The 25,653-nt window shown below is 45.1% G+C and overlaps 1 protein-coding gene across 4 annotated transcripts in view; it reads right to left on the reverse strand.

The window, feature by feature from the left end:
• LOC126284612 (solute carrier family 35 member G1) overlaps nt 1-25,653 on the reverse strand; it is a 461,728-nt gene that overhangs the window by 62,600 nt on the left and 373,475 nt on the right. For all 4 annotated transcript variants that reach the window (XM_049983675.1, XM_049983674.1, XM_049983673.1 and 1 more), the window contains one exon: nt 21,289-21,723. In XM_049983675.1, the coding sequence (XP_049839632.1) occupies nt 21,289-21,692 (404 nt within the window). In that variant the 5' untranslated portion in view covers nt 21,693-21,723. The remainder of the gene's footprint in view (nt 1-21,288; nt 21,724-25,653) is intronic.

Consider the following 25,653-nt stretch of genomic DNA (forward strand, 5'->3'; position numbering starts at 1 on the left):
CTTAGCTACAGCAATAACCAATGTTACTGCCTTTGCTCTTTCAAAAATAATGCCCCCCCCCCTCCCCATTCTCCCCCTCTCCTACCTATGACTACTTTTTACAAGTGTTGCACTAGTTTCGTCATTAGACACTCTAACAACCCTACCACAACAAAGGTCAACATTTAATAACGATTGTGGTGTTGCTCGCGCTGCTAAATACTGCATTTTCGGGCGACAACAGTCATATTATGTGTCAGGTGTCATTAGAGCACAGTTAATAAAGTCATTTCATGAAATAATCAAAAAACTAGGCACTCATCTTTTTGTGTTTCCCGCGCTCGTCTCGTCGTAAAAACATAGCTCAATCGTCGAAAATCTAGGTGGTTATGATTCCAAACTCGGATGCAAAGAGGCCTAGGTTTTATTCTGCTGTATTCAAAAGTTTTGTAGATGCGCTTCACAAACCATTCTTTGAGATTAAACCTTTCAAAGTTAGCCCAATAGTGATGTAAAAAAAAAAATAATCAGCACTCCGAATTTAAGTTACACTTCCTTTTAATTGATTTTATTGCAATATCACGTAAACACAAAACATGAGTTCACAATACAGAACATACTTGAAAACATCTTCCTCACAGCCACTGTTAAAGTTCACATTTTATAAGCGGACTCCGTTATGCGTCTTTCCAACATGACGTCCAACACTTGACCGTCTCAATGTCCAACTCTTTAACGAGTTAACAAGTAACTAACTAATAATCGCTTACGCGCCCAAAAATCAGTTAAAAGGACGTCAAAGTTCATAGTGACAAAAGAAAGAATACACATAAGAATAGTGTCATTGCAATATAAACATATCCATGTATCAAAAGTGAAATCAAATCTGTATGTTGTCTCAGAAATATGTTAACTACTTTACAGAAACGCAGTAGAATATAGCTGGTATCGAGAGGTTCGGGTGAGCTGCCGTAATGGTTACGTAATTCAAGTACCATTACAACACGTTCACAAAGCTATTCATTTAAACAAGAAAATTATTCACAGTTGTAACAAGTGGCCTGGTTTTTTTAGTCAGTGTCGAAGGCCGATTATCTGTCTCTAGCATCTATGTCAAAATATTTCAAATACTACACGTTGTTTCTAAAAGAATGACCTGATTTCAAAACTCCATATATATATTGATAAAACATGTGATAGATTGCAAAACACTCACAAGATCTTAAAGTTTTAGCTATGCTCTTACAAATGCTTTATATGTCCACCACTAGCAGCGCGAAAAACCTCTAGACGAAAGCTAATTTCGTCATAACTGCTCATTGCAGTCGCTGTGTTTTCCTCAAAAAAGAAGGCACCGTACACTTTCTCACGAGAAATGCCACAAAAAACATTCACTTCAGGCGAGTCTCTTTCGCGCCTAATAATGCCATGAGGGTTCTGGAGTCACCATATGCGCACGTTATGTCGGTTTACTTTGCCGCTAGCATGACATGCTGCTTCATCACCGAAAATTAACCGTGACAAAAATGTATCATCTTCCATGTCCTTTAGTAGAGCACTGCTGAAGTCAAGCCGTTTCCGTTTATCACGAACCCGAAGAGCTTGCACTAATTGTACTCTGTTTGGTTTATAAACCAAATGACTCCTTAACACTCGCCAGGCACTCGTATGAGGCATTGCCATTGCTCTGCTTGCACGGTGAGTTGACTTTAGTGGACTCCGTTCAAACGTTTGCCGATTTCTTTCAACCACCTCATCAGGAGAGAGAGGTCGATCTAAAATCTTTTAACGATAGCACAGGCGAATGTTTATGGGTGCAGGCGGAACAATGCCAAACCGCCGACGAAACGAACGCTCGACCGAAATCACTGACTCACTCACTGCAAACTGCAGTACACAAAGCGCCTTATGTTGTGTGGATTTGATTTGATTTATTGCTCATTCAGAGACCTGTTGCCTTACATTTTATAACAGATCGTTTGTTTTAAAGCTTTTCATGGAGGTTACAAAATATAATCCATATTACAAACAGCAATTATTGTTTCCAGTAATTACAATGGAAGTAATGGTTCAAATGGCTCTGAGCACTATGGGACTAAACATCTGAGCTCATCAAGCCCCTAGGACTTAGAACTACTTAAACCTAACTAACCTAAGGACGTCACACACATTCATGCCCGAGGCAGGATTCGAACCTGCGACCGTAGCAGTCGCGCGGCTCTGGACTGTAGAGCCTAGAACCGCTCGGCCACCGCGGCCGGCTGGAAGTAATAATAAATTAAAAATACACTAGGAATTGAAAGGAAAAAACACAAAAATATTCATATTTGAAGAAGATAGATGATAGGAAAGTCTTGGACAGTGAGAGATGGGGGGGGGGGGGGGGGGGGGGAATGTTACCCTATCTGTGCCAGCCTGATCTGAAAGCCTCGGTACTACTTCGAGCCTTGCAATCCCTGTTCGCTACAGTTTAATTTACGAACTAATATTTCTAAACACTATTTACAAAGACACTGTAACTACTATATACATTGTGGAAAGCGCAGTGGTGTCTGAGGGTTATTAATTAACCTCCATTTCCTGTATTATGTGTCTTGAATTTTACCTGTTACGTTGCTTATATACTAAGTGTTCAGTTACGAATGTTACTTCCCAACAGCGGCGTAATGCTCGCGAGGTGAATATGCCTGTTGTGTACACTTAAGCTGGAACAGGTTTACAGGGTTGACTGCATTACACCGTTTATTCTGATACAGTTTAATTATTTTAAATGTTGTGTAAGGTTGTCTGTGGTACGTATTGGTGCCAGTGTTTGCTCTTTGAGTGAGTGTGTTTCGGTACTGCTGCCTGTGTTGCTGCAGGAACTGGAAATGCTGTCTTACGTGCTTTGTGTGTGTTTCAGTGTTCTGTTATACGGTCGTGTCTGTCTGCATTCGTCATGTAATGTCCTTGAGATATCATCAGCGATTTAATTACTACAGGGTGTCCGAAAAGTCTTTCCCTGATTACATAAATTGATAACTCAGGCTAGAAGTAAGAAAAAAAAATGGTTCAAATGGCCCTGAGCACTATGGTCATCAGTCCCCTTAGAACTACTTAAACCTAACTAACCTAAGGACATCACACAATACCCAGTCATCACGAGGCAAATAAAACCCCTGACCCCGCCGGGAATCGAACCCGGGAACCCGGGCGTAGGAAGCGAGAACGCTACCGCAAGACCACGAGCTACGGTGAGAAGTAAGATACAAATATGAAACTGGTATCTAACTGTTTACAAACTATCAAAGTTTTTTTTCACACATCAGTAAACTTCCACATGAGCACCCTTCGTAGCACGTAGCACATCTAGGCGATATTCGATTTCCGCCCACACATTAGCCAACTTCACTGGAGGGATCGATTCAACGACTGTGGTTATCCGTTGCCGCAGGGTTTCAAGATCTGGTACACGTGTTCGGTAGACCTCGTCCTTGACATAACCCCATAAAAAGAAGTCTAATGGAGTTATGTGAGGAGAGCGTGGAGGCCAAACCGTTGGCTCATCACTCCCAATCCATCGCCCAGGAAAGGTCATATCGAGATAGGCACGGACGTCCAAACCCCAATGAGGCGTTGCACCGTCTTGCTGAAACAAGACATCGGGGTGACACTGAAGCAGCTGAGGAACAGCATACAGCTGCAACGTGTCCAGATACACTGCAGATGTGATGGTAGCCTCAGCGAAGAAGAATGGCCCGATAATTCGATCGTGTAATAGCGCGCACCAAACATTCACCTTTGGACTGCCTCTGGTGCACTCCATTACCTCGCCAGAGGGTTGTGAACCCCAAATGTACACATTATGGCGATTTACTACTCCACTGACAAAAAAGGTCGCTTCGTCGGAAAAGGCAATTCGTCTGAGATAACCATCATCGTCCTCAATACGTGATACCATGTCGACCGCAAAGTCATATCGACGTGTACTGTCATTGGGCGACAATGGAAATGGAAGTTTACTGACGCGTGAAAAAAAACTTTGATAGTTTGTAAACAATTAGACACCAGTTTCATATTTGTATCTTACTTCTAGCCTGAGTTATCAATTTATGTAACCAGGGAAAGACTTTTCGGACACCCTGTATTTCCCACTCGCCTTTGTCTCTTATGGCCCGTAACATGTAGTTGCCCTGGGTTTGTGTCCGGTGTGCTGTTCTGTATCGGTGATAGTGAAAAAGTATGTGTTCTGGGGATCCACGTTCCGTGCAAGCAGCAGTCTGGCTGCGGCCTACGCGGTATAAGTGCGCAGGCTAACGGCCGTCACCTGTCAGAAAGTAATCCATACCCCGGCTGGTATTGTTATGGCTAGGTCTCATCAGACGTTCCCTGACGTCCGGGAAAAACTATCGCTTAGTTCCCATTCCCTTTGACAGGTATCCACCCGTCATTTAACGAGTTGGTGCCTCTCGATAATGTCATTTCCGGCAATCTCTACTACCTTCTCCTGTCTGCCCCTCCTGAGCCAGTACACTGCAGCCCGAAACCGAATGGTTATGTCGGTAGGGAAGGCTTCAAGTACCACGTAGAGTGCTTCCACTAACGTGGTGTTGAAAGCTCCTCACAGCCTTACCAGCGCACTTCTCTGCCCTCGCCGCACGATGTTCCGATTCCTCACCAATCGTACTCGGTGGGCCCATGCACTGGCTGCAAAACATACCACAGACTCAACGACCGCACAAAGGTCAGTTCTCAGTGTGTGTAAGTGTACCCTGAAGTATGTTACTTTGAGTCTGGCCAATTTGTGCGTGATCTTGGCTGCCCTGTCAGTAGTTGTTCTGATGTGTTAGTCAAATCACAGTCGATCGTCGAGTCGCACATCAAAATATCGTATTTTTCTTTGTCTGCGTATGCTACTGTCGTGCATTTTTATGGTAGGATTTCTTTGTAGTGTTCCTTTGAGTAATACACTCCTGGAAATTGAAATAAGAACACCGTGAATTCGTTGTCCCAGGAAGGGGAAACTTTATTGACACATTCCTGGGGTCAGATACATCACATGATGACACTGACAGAACCACAGCCACATAGACACAGACAACAGAGCATGCACAATGTTGGCACTAGTACAGTGTATATCCACCTTTCGCAGCAATGCAGGCTGCTATTCTCCCATGGAGACGATCGTAGAGATGCTGGATGTAGTCCTGTGGAACGGCTTGCCATGCCATTTCCACCTGGCGCCTCAGTTGGACCAGCGTTCGTGCTGGACGTGCAGACCGCGTGAGACGACGCTTCATCCAGTCCCAAACATGCTCAATGGGGGACAGATCCGGAGATCTTGCTGGCCAGGGTAGTTGACTTACACCTTCTAGAGCACGTTGGGTGGCACGGGATACATGCGGACGTGCATTGTCCTGTTGGAACAGCAAGTTCCCTAGCCGGTCTAGGAATGGTAGAACGATGGGTTCGATGACGGTTTGGATGTACCGTGCACTATTCAGTGTCCCCTCGACGATCACCAGAGGTGTAAGCCAGTGTAGGAGATCGCTCTCCACACCGTGATGCCGGATGTTGGCCCTGTGTGCCTCGGTCGTATGCAGTCCTGATTGTGGCGCTCACCTGCACGGCGCCAAACACGCATACGACCATCATTGGCACCAAGGCAGAAGCGACTCTCATCGCTGAAGACGACACGTCTCCATTCGTCCCTCCATTCACGCCTGTCGCGACACCACTGGAGGCGGGCTGCACGAAGTTGGGGCGTGAGCGGAAGACGGCCTAACAGTGTGCGGGACCGTAGTCCAGCTTCATGGAGACGGTTGCGAATGGTCCTCGCCGATACCCCAGGAGCAACAGTGTCCCTAATTTGCTGGGAAGTGGCGGTGCGGTCCCCTACGGCACTGCGTAGGATCCTACGGTCTTGGCGTGCATCCGTGCGTCGCTGCGGTCCGGTCCCAGGTCGACGGGCACGTGCACCTTCCGCCGACCACTGGCGACAACATCGATGTACTGTGGAGACCTCACGCCCCACGTGTTGAGCAATTCGGCGGTACGTCCACCCGGCCTCCCGCATGCCCACTATACGCCCTCGCTCAAAGTCCGTCAACTGCACATACGGTTCACGTCCACGCTGTCGCGGCATGCTACCAGTGTTAAAGACTGCGATGGAGCTCTGTATGCCACGGCAAACTGGCTGACACTGACGGCGGCGGTGCACAAATGCTGCGCAGCTAGCGCCATTCGACGGCCAACACCGCGGTTCCTGGTGTGTCCGCTGTGCCGTGCGTGTTATCATTGCTTGTACAACCCTCTCGCAGTGTCCGGAGCAAGTATGGTGGGTCTGACACACCGGTGTCAATGTGTTCTTTTTTCCATTTCCAGGAGTGTACATAAACTGTTTTGTGTAGAGCCATTTCGAATTTATTATGTTTGCACCACTGGCTGATGCTTGCAGGTAGTCGTGTTGACCGGTGTTCGAGTTGCCATCTTGAGTCCGCGGAGATCACCACCATAAGGTCATTTGCGTATGCTATCAGCCCGTTCGTACTGTTATCCCCACCACGTTGATGTAGGAGAGGTTCAGAGGCAATATCTCAAAAGCTGGGGCCACAGATTGATCCTTGTGGGCAACCTTTGATTACTCTATTAATCACTTTCTGATTTCCCGTGTGCCATTCACCCACCTTGTTTCTAGAGTAGTCCGAGAGGCTATCCTAGAGGACCTTTGGTACGCTATTTGATCAAAAGTATCCGGACACTTGGTTGACAATGACTTACAAGTTCGTGGCGCCCTCCATCGGTAATTCTGGAATTGAATATGGTATTAGCCCACATTTAGCCTTGATGACAGCTCCCACTCTCGCAGGCTTACGTTCAATCAGGTGCTGGAAGATTTCTTGGTGAATGGCAGACCATCCTTCACTGAATGCTGCACTGAGGAGAGGTATCGATGCAGGCAGTCCATTACAGGGATGTTATTTCCGTGTAACCACTCCGCCACAGGCCGTGCATTATGAACAGGTGCTCGATTGTGTTGAAAGATGCAATCACCATCTCCGAATTGCTCTTCAACAGTGGGAGGCAAGAAGGTGCTTAAACCATCAATGTAGGACTGTGCTGTGATAGTGCCACGCAAAACAACAGGGGGTGCAACCCCCCTCCATGAAAAACACGACCACCCATAACACCACCACCTCCGAATTTTACTGTTGGCACTACACACGCTGGCAGATTATGTTCACTGGGCTTTCGCCATACCCACACTCTGCTATCGGGTAGCCACATTGAGTGCCGTGATTCGTCACTCCACACAACGTTTTTCCACTGTTGAATCGTCAAATGTTTACGCTCCTTACACCAAACGAAGTGCCGTTTGGCATTTTTCAGCGTGATGTGTGGCTTATGAGCAGCTGCTCCAGCATGAAATACAAGTTTCCTCACCTACCGCCTAACTGTCACAGTACTTGCAGCGCGTCCTGGTGCAGTTTGTAATCCCTGTGTGATGGTTTGGATAGATGTCTGCCTATTACACATTACGACCCTCTTCAACTGTCGGCGGTCTTGGTCAACAGACGAGGTCGGCCTGTACGCTTTTGTGCTGTACGTCTCCCTTTACGTTTCCACTGCACTATCACATCGGAAGCAGTGGTGCCTAGTGATGTTAGAAGAGGGGGAATCTGGCGTACAGACGTATGACACAAGTGACACCCAATCATCTGACAACGTTTGAAGTCCTTGAGTTCCGCGGGGCACCCTATTCTGGTCTCTAATGACTACTATGGTCGCTGATTGCAGTACCTGAAAGTAGGTGGCACCACAATGCATCTAAAATGAAAACGTATGTTTTTGAGGGTGTCCGGATACTTTTGATACACGGTGTACCTGCATCACTTTGAGTGTTGCATACATTGCAGGCCACCAGAGATTATCAAAGGCGCCCGAAATGTATATAAGAACAGCAACTGCGTATTTGTTTTCTATGTAATTAACAGTGGTTAGTCTCTTATTTAGTGTGTCGTCTATAGATTTTCCCGCCTTGAAGCTGAATTGGTGCAGACTAAGGCCAAGGAGCTCCCTGTGCGTTTGCAAGCGAACGCGTAGATGTCGTTCCTGGACCTTGGACAAGGTGTTAATTGGAGATATAGGTCTATACTTTTTTGGATCTGAAGGATCATTGTCCCCTGGTTTTTTAATTATGACGGCATTTGCTGTTTTCCAGACAGCAGGTACCCGTCTCAGCCGTAACGTTTCGTTGAGTAGCTCCGTAAGGTATAAGGAACAGTCTGTGGAGCGACAATTTTCAGTGGCTTGGAATGGATACCATCTGGCACAGGGCATTTTTGCTCTTCAGTTTGGCAATCGCCAGCGCGACCTCCTCACATGCAAAGGGAATAAAAAAGCACTCCGTCTTCAGGCCACAAGTGGCCCATCGGGACCATCCGACCGCCGTGTCATCCTCTGTTGAGGATGCGGATAGGAGGTGCGTGGGGTCAGCACACCGCTCTCCCGGTCGTTACGATGGTTTTCTTTGACCGGAGCCGATGCTATTCGGTCGAGTAGCTCCTCAGTTGGCATCACGAAGCTGAGTGCAATCCGAAAAATGGCAACAGCGCATGGCGGCCGGATGGTCACCCATCCAAGTGCCGGTGACGCCCGACAGCGCTTAACTTCGGTGATCTCACGGGAACCGATGTGTCCACTATGGCAAGGCCGTTTCCCAAAGGGAATAAAGACAGTGCCATTTTCATAGCAAGAGTTCATTAAGGTTGTTGTCCAGTATGAATCTGTTCAACCGACTGTTGCTCGTCATCGAGGAGGAGTTTGTTTAGCAGGAATTCCACAGAACTTCTCCGTCACCCTGTTATGGAACTGTCATCTCATCTCAGAGTTTCTAAAACTAGTGGCATCTTCAGACGTTCCGTTTGCATTTTGAAGAGTTTCCCCCAGATGTTGGTCTGGAGCTATTTCTGCGCGTGTGTGTTCCAATGTTCTTCTTGAGTTTTTTGTGACTCTTGTTTGTAGCGTTGTTGTGCTTTCCTGAACTGTATAAGTCTGACAACTCTATCCTTTGCTGTTGTCGCTCTTTGATACCAACGCCGTTTTTTTCTTGCTTCTTTGCGCAACCTTATTAGTCTTCTAGTGGACGCCGTCTTACTCCTGGCTGCAAATTGAGCAGACTCATTGACTGACGTCTAACGGTGATTTTCTGAAACTCTAGGCCACACCCATCAAACAACACACATTCACTTGCTGATACGTCCCATGTTTCGTACTTATTACTGTTCAAAATCAGGTCATTCTTTTTGAAACACACTGTACAATAACTACATTGAAACACCGATTTTGAAAATACTGATGTCAACATTTTGTACATGTAGACCATAATCGAACGGTCGTATGAGACACTCTTTTTTCCTTTGGTCCGCTTGCATGTGGAACAGGACAGGGAGAGACTAGAAGTGGTACTACGAACCCTCCGGTATAGTGTTATTTGATCATCTTTACACAGATCGTACAATAATGAATTAATAGATTGACTTGGGGTCTCAACGTCGTGCGTCCAGTAGCGTGAAGTGATTAACAAAAATAGCTCAATTGACATTCGCAGCCGTTGCAGCTACCTTACAAATGTGCCAACGTGTTTTGACGAAGGTATTTGTATATGCCTCAAAATAACCATGCGGGGATCCGTCGTAAAACCCTCTAACGCACGTAGAAAATTTCCACACATTTCCCTGCTTCTTAGGCGGACCGTAATGGTAAGGGAGTGATAAAACATCTCAGCTTATCTCGCGTCTTGATTTAAAATCACGCCAGTTCAGTTTTTATTTGTAGAATTACATATAAAGATTAAATGAAAACTTCAGCAGGAAGTTTCTGATGGAGGAAAACTAATGTTTTCTCTTTGAGTACATAGAGAATAGGTGTAAAGTCATGTAGTCAAGTTAATATACGAATAACTAATTGCAACACCGTTTATGATCTCAAAAAGATAAATGAACTTCTACTCCAGGTAAGTAAGGACGAAAAATATTTCTTATTTGTAACCCATTAACTATAATGAAATTCCTTCTCTGCAAATTCCACTCGGTATTCATTACAAAACCAGTTAGTTTTGAAATTCTTAGTTTTTTTTCTCTTCACGACGTTTACTCACACAGATTTGTTGATTCATTTAACGTAATAAATGATTACAATTATTAAGAATGGTTTTGTTCATCACCATACATCTTATCCTGCATCACGTCTAGGCAAAATGGAGAGCTAATTACAGGTTGTCTCAAATTATTTAATGTTACTTACTCAAAGATTGATAACTAACTAATCGTTATCGTGCTGGAGCTTCGCCGATTATTTTTATTTCATTTATCTTTATTTTTTTTTAACAGCGCCCTTGTCTGTAAACATGGGTTGTAAAACACATTACCTAAGAGCTATGACACTTTTTCGTCTCCGATACCTGGTACCTTTATATATGTCACGTATCGTAGGTCCAAACTGAGGAGGAAGTTTCCATGGTCATGGAAAGATTCGGCACATTAAATTATAACAAGAGAGTAATAACAGATAAAATGAAACGTATATGAATCTTATGCAGACGACAAGTCACAAGTTTAAATAAACATAATGAACAGTGCAACAAAGGAATTAGCTTAATTATTTTTTTCTTTTTTTTCCACGAGTTCCTCGACAGAAAAGAAGAAATGAATCATGAGAGAACTCTTCAGTTTAGACTTCAAAGTGAGTGGATTACTGCTAACGTTTTTTAATTCTTGTGGCAGCATACTGAAAATGGATGCAGCAGGATACTACACACCTTTCTGCATAAGAATCAAGAAGTTGCATTCCAAATGCAGATTGGATTTCTGACTGGTATTAACTGAGTGAAAGCTGCTAACTTTTGGGAATAAGCAGATACTGTTAACATCAGATGACATTAAAGAAAATATACATTGAGAGGCCAATGTCAAAATTCCCACAATACTGAACATGGGTTGACAGGAGGTTCGACAACTTAACACCAGATATTTATCGAACTGCCCTTTTCTGAGTGAAAAATAAACTTTTTGAATCAGGAGTGTTTCAAATGCGCTGAATAAGGGCATGTTTCATTCGTAAGCGCTCCCTGGTGTTGTGAAAAAGGTGAAGAGCCTACGACCCTTATCACTTTGGTCCCACTCTCGTCGACAGGTGTCAAGCCATCAGGTGTTTAGTTGCGGTTTCTGTCCGATATTTTCTCCCGTAGTTTCGTGGATCTTATAAGGTTTTCCCCTCTTCAACCAGTAGGATGCAGCTGGATATTTGATGGTTACATCAGAACATCAGATACAGCGACTCAATGGAAGTGGTACTGAATGTCCATGACAGTATTAGGAGCACATTCCTCTGTCCACCTCTCACAGTTAGCCTATTCATCGCAGGGATGAGTCTATGTGCGCATACACTTGCCGCAAAACATACTGCTGACGCATAGATGGCGCAGTGGTATGCTCTGATGTGCGAGATGTGTAGTATGTACTGACATTTAGTGGCAGGTTAAAACTGTGTGCCGGACCGAGATTCGAAATCGAGGCAAGTCCTCTACCAAGTGAGTTACCAAATGACGATTCACGAGTCGTCCTCACAGCTTTATTTCCGTCAGACCCTCGTCTCAATGGATAGACTGCCCACGAAAATCAAAGGTCTTGAGTTCAAGTCTCGGTCTGGCACACAGTTTTAATCTATCATGAAGTTTCATATTAGCGCACACTCCACTGCAGAGTGAAAATTTCATTCTGTGGTCTGTATTGTGTGATATTTAAACGTACTAATGTGTGAAATTTCTGACGCATTTGTATCCAGTTTCATGTGTAGGTTGATGTTGGGTTTGTCATCAACATGTGCTGCCAAGTTTCGTGCGATTTTCTCTCTTTTGAAGTTTGTATTGTTTATTTTTATCGTTGTATGTCTTTGTAGTGTGCCTGTCATTAATATGTAAGCTGTTTTATGTGCTGCGATTGTTAATTTGTTTGTATTGCACCAACGGTATATTGTGTTCAGGACATCACTGGCTTTGCTCTCTAATGATGATCTTGTGGCTGCTGATACGTCTCCAAGCAGGTCATCAGCATAGCCTACGATTCCATCAGTGGGCTCGTCCCCTCAATTAAATGTAGGAGAAGTTTAAATGTGATATCCCAGAAGACGTGACCCCTACGCAAGCCTTGGGGGCGTCCCTTTGTAATCCTTTTGACTACTCTACAGAAGCCCCCCTGCCAATCTGCTACCCTGTTTTTACAAAAGTGGAAGGCGCCTGCAATTTCAATTAAAATGCCTATTTACATGAGGTGTGCCCTGCAAGCTGGAAGATTTTGTTTCTTGCGTCGTCGATTGATTACCTCCTCTGAATCCGTACTGACGTGGGCTAAGGGCGTAGAGCTATGACCGCCCATACGCGGTTGCACAGTACCTGTTCCAGCGCCCTAGCTAGAGAATTTAAAATGCATGCTGGCCTGTAATATTTCGGTTCTGAAGAGAATTTGTAGGTCGATTTTTTAACCATCACAGTAATAGCTATCTTCCACGACTCAGGTAACCTACTCAGCTGCAACTAAGTCTTAAGTATGATACCTACAACAGAAAATACGAGTACAGGATACGAGTTGAGATGGAAGTCATTACAGCATAGACGTTTTTCGTCGCGGCGAGACCTTTTTACGAAATTTCAGTCACCAACTTTCTCTTCCGAATGCGAAAATATTTTGTTGAGCCCAACCTACATAGGTAGGAATGATCATCAAAATAAAATAAGAGAAATCAGAGCTCGAACAGAAAGGTTTAGGTGTTCGTTTTTCCCGCTCGCTGTTCGGGAGTGGAATAGTAGAGAGATAGTATGATTGTGGTTCGATGAACCCTCTGCCAAGCACTTAAATGTGAATTGCAGAGTAGTCATGTAGATGTAGATGTAGATGTGGAATGGGATTACAGAGGAAAGCACAGCTGGAATTGGGGTGAGGCAAGGCTACTGTCTCTCCCCAATACTGTTGGACATAGGCTATATTTGAAGCATGTTATTAAGAAATGCGTGAAATAAAAGAGAGGCGTGTTGGTTGTGTTAGGGGGATAGAATTTATTGGATTTGCGGATGACATGGTGTTACTGGCAGAGAGCGAAAGACGACGTGAGATGCAATAATGAGGTGAAAACACATATGGCAGTTACCAAGGAGGCATTTAACAAGAGGAGGAGGCTTCTATATTGGTGCATGGACAGAGACCTGAGGAAGAGACTAGTACAGTTTTTCATATGGAGCGCTGCATTATACTGAGCTGTGTTTTTGACTGGAGGCGCTCTCTTTGGTTAAAATCTCACTCCCATTGAAAAAGACTCATAAAGATTTCCTGGTATGACGGATGTATCGGTTCTAGAGCAACATACACACAATGAAAGTAACACAGAATAGTGAATAGCAAAACAAATTACTGAACTGTGGTAGCGCTGGTTACAGCAATTGCAGAATGCAAATTTTGTCTATTCTGCACTAACTACCGTTGCGTTAACGCAAACTAAATAATGATCTCTGAAATAGAGTCGGAAGAAAACTAATTTTCTGTCTTCACATACTAGTTGAAGAAGCGGTCGGTATGGCCGTGCGGTTCTAGGCGCTTCAGTTTGGAACCACGTGACCGCTACGGTCGCAGTTTCGAATCCTGCCTCGGGCATGAATGTGTGCGATGTCCTTAGGTTAGTTAGGTTTAAGTAGTTCTAAGTTCTACGGGACTGATGACCACAGATGTTAAGTCCTACAGTGCTCAGAGCCATTTGAACTCGTTGAAGAACAATTCCAAAGTAAGAGTACTCAGTTAAATTTCTAGGCAGGCGGTCCCCATCCATACACGATAATTCTATTCTCTGTTCTGTTTCTACTGAAAACCAACTAGTGTCCACCTATCAGCCACTGTTTACGACACACTCGACGACTTGAAAACCTGAAGACATGACGAACGTTCTGCAGGAATTCCCTAGCAAAACTCGGATTGACTTACAACTTGCAGCCTGCAACTCACAACTTCTGCTCGTGCACGTTACTTAAGTCCCCGTGAGTTCTTCCTAGTAAAACTGTCGCTCAAAGGGACGTCCACAGTACTTCTGGTACCAACTGTCGCAAACTCTTCTTGTATGGTACCGCAGTACACCACAAGCTGAGTCATGGACATTGAGAAATGAGGAATAAAAAAATAAAAGCGTATGGGATATGGATTTGGAGGAAGATGGAAGGGATAAATTGGGTGGACAAGGTGAGAAATGAGGTGGTGTTGAGAAGAGTGGAGGAAGAGAGAAAAGTTTTAAATGTAATCAGGAAACACTATTGGCTCGGACACTGGATGAGAAGAGAGTGTTTACTGGAAGACGCTATGGAAGGAAGGTGAACGGAGAAAGGAGAAGGCACGTAAGGTATCAGATGATGGAGAGTACAGGGTGAGTCAAAAAGGGTTTTACAAATTTGGAGTGATGTAGAAATTTATTGAGATAGCTTACACAATCGGTAGATTCGTTATTTTGTAGCAAACACCCTCATGTTTCATATAAAAGTATCAAGTGCCTTTTGGTTCGATGTGACTTCCATTCGTGATGCGCTGAACATCCCACCAGTAATAAGTTTCTTCCCACACCTGTTGCAGAAAAACGGGCGTGAATTGTGCAATGCCAGTCTAGATTCGATTTTTCAGGTCGGCTAAATTGTTTGGTTGGGGAGGAACATATCCACGGTCTTGAATGAAACTCCAGAGAAACAAAAGCAGTGGTGTCAAGTCTGAGGAACGGGGCGGCCATGCGATTGGCGCTTCACTGCCAATCCACCGACTTGGGAAGTGGTTAGCAACGAAACCTCGTATTTCTGTAAGGAAATAAGGTGGTGCAGCATCTTGCTGGTAGTAATCCATCCCATCTCGGTCATCTTCACCGATTTGTCTAGTTAAAAAGTTTTCAAGCATGTCTAGATACACAATATCAGTGGTAGTTTTTCTCAAAAAATGGTTCAAATGGCTCTGAGCACTATGGGATTTAACATCTGTGGTCATCACTCCCCTAGAACTTAGAACTACTTAAACCTAACTAACCTAAGGACATCACACACATCCATGCCCGAGGCAGGATTCGAACCTGCGACCATAGCGGCCACGCGGTTCCAGACTGAAGCGCCTCGAAACGCTCGGCCACCAGCGGCCGGCGGTAGTTTTTCTTGATGAAGAAGAAAGGGCCATAGCTAAGGGCACAAAACACATTAACTTTGGAGCAGTCATGAACGGGTTCCAGGGTTGCATGTGGATTTTCGATGACCCATATTCTGCAGTTGTAGGTGTTCACCATGCAATTGTTATGAATTGTTCACTCGCTGCTGAAGATTACCGTGTACAGGAATGTCTTGTCGGCCTCTGTTCGATGCAACATTTGTATAGAATTTCTCACGAGCAATCTATCTGTATCACAAAAGCGCTGTGCCATTGTGAATCAGTATGATTTAAAATGTACATGTCTATGGATTACTCTTAAGCCCGCCCGTTTGGCCGTGCGGTCTAAGGCACGGCTTTCCGGGAGGGAAGGAGGGCGGGTCCAACTGGCGGATTTGTGTCGAGGTCCGGTGAGCCGGCCAGTCTGAGGATGGTTTTAGGCGGTTTTCCATCTGCCTCGGCAAATGCGGGCTGGTTTCCTTTATTCCGCCTCAGCTACACTATGTTCGCGATTGCTGCGCAAACAAGTTCTCCACGTACGCGTACACCACCATTACTCTACCACGCAAACATAGGGGTTACACTCGTCTGGTGTGAGACCTTCCCTGGGGTGTCCAAAGGGGGGCCGAACCGCACAGTAATCCAGAGTTCGGTGTGGGCCGGCGGAGGGATGAAGTGGACTGCGGTAGTCGTCGTGGGGTTGTGGACCACTGCGGCTGCGGCGGGAATGGAGCCTCTCCATCGTTTCTAGGTCCCCGGTTAACATAACATAACATAACATGCATTACTCGCCAAACACTCTTTTGTGGAATGCCAGTTTCGCAAGATGCACGTCATGCCGATTTTTGTGGACTGCGGGTAAAGTTCTCTTTAACCCGTTAGACATAATCATCAACACACAAGCGACCTGGTGATTTATCATCTGGTAGTGAACAACCTGTCTCAATAAAGTTCTTGTGCCAAGAGTCAATTGCAGCTTGTTGAACGCTCTTTGACGTATTCAGTGTGAAATTTATGCCGAACAACTGTTGCAGAGTTCGTTTCATGGAACCAAAACACACAGCCAGCATGCTCCGCACCAGTGAAAGTAGCCATTTTAACTGTGCACTAGTCTGGCGCTCCTGGTGGCGCATTGGGCTCAAATGGCTCTGAGCACTATGGGACTTAACATCCGAGGTCATCAGTCCCCTAGAACTTAGAACTACTCAGACCTAACTAACCTAAGGACATCACACACATCCATGCCCGAGGCAGGACTCGAACCTGTGACCGTAGCGATCGCGTGGTTCCGGACTGAAGCGCCTAGAACCGCTTGGCCACTCCGCCCGGCGGCGCATTGGGGTGCTGATATACTACATGAATCAAACTTGCGGTTGTTTGCTACAAAATGACACATCTACCGATTCTATATCATTACAAAGTTGTGAAGTCGTTTCGACTCATCCTGCATAAGGATAACAACGATTACAAGGAAACAAAGAGGGTAGCAAATGAGAGGACTGCTTGTAAAGCTATACATCAAGACCCGCCGAAACGCAGAACACTGATGATGATGTTAAGGATGGTGGAGAAGGGACCAAACTACGCGGCCATCAGTCCGTCCGACCTTGGAATAACTAAAACCGATAAAAATCCCATATTAGAAGAGGGAACTAGAACGGCCATAAAATGACAAATTATTGACATGGAAGGAAGGAAAAGGGCGGAAGAAGAGGAGAAGGAAAGAAAGTGAGCAATGACAGGGGCGTGAAGGAAGAAGCACCGGTATACTCGAGAGACGCTCAAGATATTACAGGCCCAATAAGAAAGGTGGCAGTGGTAAAATACAAGGAGCGAAAGGCTATTTACAATTTGCACAGAAAGCACATGGCAGTTATAAGAGTCGAGGGACATGAAAGTGAAGCAGTGGTTGGGAACGGAGTGAGACAGGGTTATAGCCTCTCCCTGATGTTTTTCAATTTCGGAGTGGGTATTAAAATCCACGGAGAAGAAATAAAAACTTTGAGGTTCGCCGATGACATTGTAATTGTCAGAGACAGCAAAGGACCTGGAAGAGCGGTTGAAAGTAATGGACAGTGTCTTTAAAGGAGGATATAAGATGAATATCAACAAAAGCAAAACGAGGATAATGGAATGTAGTCGAATTAAGTCGGGTGATGCTGAGCGAATTAGATTAGAAAATGAGACACTTGAAGTAGTGAAGAAGTTTCGCTATTTGGGGAGCAAAATAACTGATGATGGTCGAAGTAGAGAGGATATAAAATGTAGACTGGCAATGGCAAGGAAAGTGTTTCTGAAGTAGAGAAATTTGTTAACATCGAGTATAGATTTAAGTCTTTTCTGAAAGTATTTGTATGGAGTGTAGCCATGTATGGAAGTGAAACATGGGCAATAAATAGTTTGGACAAGAATAGAATAGAAGCTTTCGAAATGTGGTGCTACAAAAGAGTGCTGAAGATCAGATGGGTAGATCACATAACAAATGAGGAGGTATTGAATAGGATTGGGGAGAAGAGACGTTTGTGGCACAACTTGACCAGAAGAAGGGATCGGCATCAAGGCATCTAGGGATCACCAATTTAGTATTGGAGGGCAGCGTGGAGGGTAAGAATGGTAGAGGGAGACAAAGAGATGAATACACAATTCAGATTCAGAAGGTTGTAGGCTGCAGTAGGTACTGGGAGATGTAGAAGCTCGCACAGGGTAGAATAGCATGGAGAGCTGCATCAAACCAGTCTCAGGACTGAAAACCACAACAACAACAGCAATAAGGAAAGGAGTGGGAAGGCAGAGATCTGGGGTGAACCACCCAGCCCAATTGAAGCCAATCTAATCGGGCGATGGGGGGAGAGCAAGAGGGCCTGCCATCCCTTCCACTCACCGATAAGGTGGAAGGTCCCTTCGTTAAATAAAGCGTCAGAAACCCCCATCAGGAATAAAACGTAAATGAGATTCGCCGCTGAAGTACTGTCAGCCAAAGCCAGGGGTAGCGAGTCGGGGAAGCTAAACGTCCATCGCAGGGCAGATGAATTGGACAGTCCAGTAAGATCTGAGCCACAGTCAACATCGATCCACAACGACAGAGAGGAGGGTCCTCACGACGGAGGAGATAACCGTGGCTCAGCCAAGTACGGCCGATGCGGAGCCGGCAAAGGAAGACAGAGGGCTTATGAGAGGCCGTAAGGAGGACCGCCACGGACTTGTAGTATCCTTAACCGTCCTGAGCTTGTTCGGCGAAGAAAGAGCGTGCCATTCTGCATCCCAAAGGCCCCAAACCTGACGACGTAATGCCGAGCGAAGGTCTTTTTCCGGTATGCCAACAGCAAGAGATGGCCTATTATAGTTCAATTCTTTTATCTTGGCGGCTCGCGCATGCCCACCCAGACGCGGGAGATTGCTGCGTTGCCAGTTGCACGCGCCAATAGAAGTAGCGCCATAGTATAGTATAGTTCGGAAACTTACGTTCAGGGGGTTGCGCACAGTTTATGAAGTAAAGCCACCACGGCCGCATTAACCCTTTCGCTGCTACAGAGACGTGTTATCCGCATTCCGCGCTGTGAGCGATTTTGTCATCACTGCACCGCTCGCCTGTGCAGACACATGGTGTTTCGATCGCTTTGACACACTTGTCATTCGATTTCACAAAAACTATTTGGCCCAAAAAAATTTAATTTTTACACATCTTCTTGGCTGATACCTTCCCCCCACTAATGACTTAATTTTGTTTCGATGTTCAACGCAGTTATTGTGCAGCATTAAATGTAGTAAAGCACAGCACGAAATTTTGAAGAGTTTGCAGAGGTAAACGTCCACAGCGTATACTTTCCGTGTGGTCGATTTTAGTTGCCACTAGAAATTTCAAAAAATTACATTCAAACGAATAAAATTCATGAAGTAAGACACTTGGATATTGTTTTTAAATAAAGAAAATATTAAGCACCGAACTATATTTGAACTCGGATCCTTTTGCTTAGCAGCCAAACACTATTTTTTTTAAATCTCATTTTGTTCGTTATAGTTCGTTGCAATTGTTCGTGGCGGACGTCCCCTAACTCTCGTTGAAGTTCGTTATTGATCCATTCACTCAGGTTTTTTTTTATTACAGAGGGCAGCTAACCCTCAGACCGAGCACGCTGAGCTATCGCGCCGGCTTAACGCCTCAACCGTTACGCTAACGCAGCTCAATAGAAATCCTGGAGTACTTTAAAAATCACGCAAACTACCGACAAACACTGTTGGTATGACTATGAAGTACTCATGTTTTGTCAAAGTACAATAGGAAATAAACAATTAGCGCTGTTCTTTATTGCGAAAAAGCGGTTAGTGAGAATGAATTTCCTTGCTATCACTTGAATTAGGAGGGTTATTGCTTGTTTGGTTTAATTAATTAATAGAATATGAAGCAGCTGGTATAAAGAATGTTTTTTCCAAACTTTCTTTTACAGAAAGTCTGCTATCAAGACATTGCTTTTGTTCATTTACTTTGTGACTGAGCGTTTCAAAAACTGAAGCCACTCGTCCGTGCTCTGCACTGCAGTTGAGCTCTGGAAACGTTGTTCTCTGTGTAACGGTACTTTGACTACCGCGCCTCAGCCAGTGCAAAGATATGATTTACGATCGCGCATGCAGAAGAGCACTGCGCCAGCGACAGATTTTTATAAGTAATTTTGCGTAGGTGCTTGTTTTTAACAACTAGTGGGTTACTCTCTTGTCTTCATACGTTCAAGGCGTGTATTTTTCAGCGCTGTGTTAAATATGCTTTTAAGTGGAAATTACAACTATATTTCGAAACGAAGTTATTTCAGTAGTGATTCGCAATGGTTAACGCCAAATTTATAAATTAATCCAGACAGTGAAAACTTCAAGAAATTTTCATCAAACGGAGAACAAGAGGACTAGCGAACAATGAAAAAAAGGACATCCTACAATAAAATTAAGAAGTATTCCAGATGCAGCCACGAAGACTACGTTATAATAGATACTACGTTTCTGACAGAATTATAAGGTACATTTCAACTTATTTTTGATGCTACTTCCTTACAATTGCTTTTTGTAGTGTTCTCGACCCGGTCTGCCATTCACTGTCAAATTAGAGCACTATCTCAATCAGCATTACGAAGTCCGCCTTATCCGTATGTTGTGTACATAGTTCCGCGTAGTCAGCGCGTACACAACTTTCCCAATAGAGCGCGCCCCACTAAGCACAACAGCGCAGGCGCAGCGCTCGTCCGTCTCCGCTCTACGAGATGGCGCTGCCATAAAGACGGACCAAATTCTGCTTCCGCCGATCCGTGTATTAATATGTAATGCAGCCAATGAGATCGCTGCTAACGTTGAACCTTTTCTCCTCGCGGGTCACCCTCGTGCAGTGATACCTGAACGCGCGAGGTATTATAACGAGTGTACAGACCTCCGATCGGTCAGTCTGCATTTGTGTGCACGAGTTCTACATTTGTCTGTACCAGTATATAGTCAAGTTTCAGTCTGCGCCTAATAAGATTACCATATCCCTGTACATAGCCATGAAGATAAATGTATAGACACTTTTGTCAAGTATCAGAGATATATGTGAGAATAAGATTAACGTACCAATACCGAAGGAAATTCAGATTGTCAGTTGTAAATAGCATCCAGAGCCAAGCTAAGTAATTTTTATGGCTGTTATTATTTTAATAAATCTGTGTGAAAATTAATCGAGTTCTGTTTAAAGTTGGTCACCGTCAATCTGCTACTCTAAGAGTGGAAGTGGCATTATTATCGTCTGACCAACGGCAGAAGATAAACACGCCACGATAAGACCACGAGACATATTGCTGACAATCGCCTACTTCGTTAGAGCGACAAGTCAAATAATCTGACGGTGTGTGTACCGAAGGTCTTACAGTAGGCGCACCACACTGTAATTTATTCCAACAAAATTCATAAACCCAATCAGATTTTCTATTTTGTATTTTCACGGCAGAACCCGAAGGAAAGGAAACACTACATCTGTTCATTGGCTGACTGTGTTTTGTGACGTCAGATGCGCAGAACAAACGTAAACTCGGCCGCCGTCGTAAATGACGCGTACGTTAGTAGCCAATCAAGAGGGGCGGTGTAGGCTGCGCTGCCGGCCTACCTGAAGGCGTAGAAGCTGAGCATGAGTCCGGTGGTGCCGACGAAGGAGCGCAGCAGCAGCATGAGGCGGCGGCCGCGCGGGAAAACGGGCTCGGCGCGCCACAGCAGGATGGGCAGCGCGGGCAGCAGCACGCCGGCGAAGCGGCACGCGGCCAGCTGCATGGGGTGCACCTCGACCAGCCACTTGACGATCACGCTGCACAGCGAGAACAGCAGCGACGACAGCGTGGCCAGCACCAGCCCCAGGTAGGGGCAGCGCGCCGCGCCCGGCCCCGACGACTGCGACGCGCTGCCCGCCGCCGACGGCGACGGCGAGGGCGGCGTCTGCCCGCCCGCCCCCACGCCGCCCCCGGCCGCCTCGTCGTCCGCCTCCACCAGCTGCTGCAGCTCCAGCTGCTCGGGCATGCCGGCGCAGTCCTGCGGCCGCGCCCTCAGCCTGCGCACCGACAAGGGGGACACCTCTCAGTACTGTCACCGATGCGGCAGCGAATCGCTGAGTCCTCTGACGCGCCTTACAGGATGTCCCATTTACACTACTGGCCATTAAAATTACTACACCACGAAGATGACGTGCTACAGACGCGAAATTTAACCGACAGGAAGAAGACGCTGGGATATGCAAATGATTAGCTTTTCAGAACATTCACACGAGGCTGGCGCCGGTGGTGACTCCTACAACGTGCTGACATGAGGAAAGTTTCCAACCGATTTCTCATACACCGGCGTTGCCTGGTGCCTGCTGAAACGTTGTTGTGATGCCTGGTGTAAGGAGGAGAAATGCGTACCATCACGTTTCCGACTTTGATTAAGGCCGCATTGTAGCCTATCGTGATTGGGGTTTATCGTATTGCGACATTGCTGCTCGCGTTGGTCGAGATCCAATGACTATTAACAGAATATGGAATCGGTGGGATCAGGAGGGGTAATACGGAACGCCGGGCTCGATCCCAAAGGCCTCGTATCACTAGCAGTCGAGATGACAGGCAGCTTATCCGCATGGCTGTAACGGATCGTGCAGCCACGTCTCGATCTCTGAGTCAACAGATGGGAACGTTTGCAAGACAACAAACATCTGCACGAACATTTCGACGACTTTTGCAACAGCCTGGAGTACCAGCTCGGAGACTATGGCTGCGGTTACCCTTGGCGCCGCATCACAGACAGGAGCGCCTGCGATGGTGTACTCAACGACGAACCTCAGTGCACGAATGGCAAAACGTAATTTTTTCGGATGAATCCAGGTTCTGTTTACAGCATCATGATGGTCGCATCCGTCTTTGGCTACATCGCGGTGAACGCACATTGGAAGTATGTAATCGTCGTCGCCATACTGGCGTATCACCCGGCGTGATGGTATGGCGTGCCATTGCTTACACGACTCTGTCACCTCTTGTTCGCATTGACGGCACTTTGAACAGTGGACGTTAAATTTCAGATGTGTTACGACACGCGGCTCTACCCTTCATTCGATCCCTGCGAAACCCTACATTTCAGCAGTATAATGCACGACCGCATGTTGCAGGTCCCGTACGGGCCTTTCTGGATACAGAAAATGTTCGACTGCTGCCCTGGCCAGCACATTCTCCAGATCTCTCACCAATTTAAAACGTCTGGTCAATGGTGGCCGACCAACTGGCTTGTCATAATACGCCAGTCACTACTCTTGATAAACTGTGGTATCGTGTTGAAGCTTCCATGTGCAACTATACCCGTACACGCCATCCAAGCTCTGACTCAATGCCCAGGCGTATCAAGGCCGTTATTACGGCAAAAGGTGGTTGTTCTGGGTACTGATTTCTCAGGATCTATCCACCCAAAATTGCGTGAAAATGTAAGCACATGTCAGTTCTAGTATAATATATTTGTCCAATGGATACCCGTTTATCATCTGCATTTCTTCTTTTAATGGCCAGTGGTGTATATTGCCCGACTCTTACCGTAATTCAGCTGTCGTACCTGTACTGTATATTACCGTTAATAATGAGCAGCATACGTTCAGTAAGGCAATAGATAATGGAGATTTCAAGAATTTTCAGGCATGTGTTGCCAAAACTGAAATAAAATGATGAACAAGTAGCATTAACTTTTCTCTTTATGTCTTGAATTTTAATATGGAAAGCGAAAAGAAACACAGATGGACTGCTCGGCATTTGCAAACCATGTTGTGATCATGGCGGGATCGTCATAAGATGCAACTATATCAACTTGCCAGCTCAAGACAGTGGTGGCTACAACATTATTAAAGATCACCATCAAGAGGGCACATTATTTGAGGAACGCCAGTGCAGCTCATGAATCGATAGTGTGAGGCAGAGGAAACACCCAGAGACAATTAATTATCAAGCATACGTGACGTAAACTGTTATGACGGAGAAACAAAAAGGTTAGACTTCGAAAATTAGTAAAATTAATACTGCATGCAAATAAATGCAGATAAAAAATACTGATGGTCCATTTGCAAGTATTGCTCGGAAATATCAACCATTGTTTACGCACGAATTAGGTATGTACATAACCTATTAAAAAATCGAACATTACCAGTATACGATAGAAGCCACTTTTATGCAGCCGGAAGTCTGAACCTTTTGAGAACCGGATTAGTTAGCAGACTAGAAATTTGTGAAAGAAAAGGTTATCAGAAAGATACTGAGACGACGATGATTAGGAGTAGGTACATACAGAAGACTAGCGAACAAGAATAAAAATCGGAATAAAGTAAGATAATCACAATTTAACGCACTCCACAAAACATAAAAAATGGCTCTGAGCACTATGGGACTTAACAGCTGTGGTCATCAGTCCCCTAGAACTTAGAACTACTTAAACCTAACTAACCTAAGGACATCACACACATCCATGCCCGAGGCAGGATTCGAACCTGCGACCGTAGCAGTCACGGTTCCGGACTGCGCGCCTAGAACCGCGAGACCACCGCCCCTGGCAAAACATAAAGAGGCCGTGACTTGTTCTTGTATTGGAATAACGGAACTGAAAATAATTTCAGCTTGCTTATACGTGACAGAACACATATTTAAGAAGACTGAGAGCAAATAACGCTGTCAAACTTTACAAAAAATTCTTTACTCTTTAGATTTATTGTTATTGGACATTTACTGTAGTTTTTGTGTGTGTCACATGAGTTCGGAAGTTATGTATTTATTTCATATCATTTTCGTATTTTCCCATACTTGCATGCTTTGTGTGTTATGCCCCAAATGCAAGTTCTTTTCTCTATATTATTTTAATAAGTTTTCTGTGCATCTAAATGTCACACCCCATAGGCCTTAAAATATTGTTGAGGATTCGAACACCACCGTGAAAAAGTTTCTTATTTTGTGGAACAACTGATCATGATGGTGTGTTAAGCACAGAAATTTGAGGGTCCCTAGTTTCAGGGAATTACAGTAAACATGAACAATAAGTTTCTAAATTTCAAGTATGAAGTGGCCACTGTGATTTGCAGCATTGTTCGGCAGCTAAATTTTCTTAGCAGTTACCGGGCAACGGACGTTCTATAAAAGACGCTCTGCCAGTTTGCGCTCGTATAGCTTTGAATCATTTTACTCAATCCAGATACTTATTTCTCAGTTCTGTCACATTCATGTTCGAGAAGTGATCTAATGTGTATCGTTCGCTTGTATGGTCCGCTATCACAATGTTTTATGCTCGATATTTTATATTTTCCTGGTGACTGACTTACCTGATGAGTTTTATAAGTCTGTAAACTTTTTTTCGTGTCAGGGATGGACGAAAACTGTACACTAGGTAGTACCACGTGGCGTGTTTTATAGCGCAGACTATAACAATATGGATGCGCTGATCCGGAAATCCTGTTGGACACCATCCTACGGAAGTGGCCAAAGGTCAACCAAATAAACGGCAACGTGAAAACGACTAGAACCCACAGCTGCTCAACATGATCGAGAATTACCACGAGTATCGACCTGTCAATCTACAAGAGACGCTGCTGTCCTGTATCGGATAACAACGTGAGTATTATCAGCAACGCTCCACCTGCAAATAAGCGACCCGTCAACCAGCACGATATGCAGGGAGGGTGGACAGACATCTAGATAAATCCGAAAATTTCCCCACTTTTCTCTCTTTGTTCGCAGTTCGGTCTGATTTTTACATTGTCCTCCTTTTTCGCACAATTGACCTAATAAAACAATATTTCTAATTATTCCCGTTCGCCGGCCGATGTGGTCGAGCGGTTCTAGGCACATCAGTCCGGAACCGCGCGACTGCTACGGTCGCACGTTCGAATCCTGCCTCGGGCATGGATGTGTGTGATGTCCTTAGGTTAGTTAGGTTTAAGTAGTTCTAAGTTCTGGGCGACTGATGACCTCAGATGTTAAGTCCCATA

This window comes from Schistocerca gregaria, chromosome 8 (genome assembly GCF_023897955.1).
Source record: "Schistocerca gregaria isolate iqSchGreg1 chromosome 8, iqSchGreg1.2, whole genome shotgun sequence".
Lineage (NCBI taxonomy): Eukaryota > Metazoa > Arthropoda > Insecta > Orthoptera > Acrididae > Schistocerca > Schistocerca gregaria.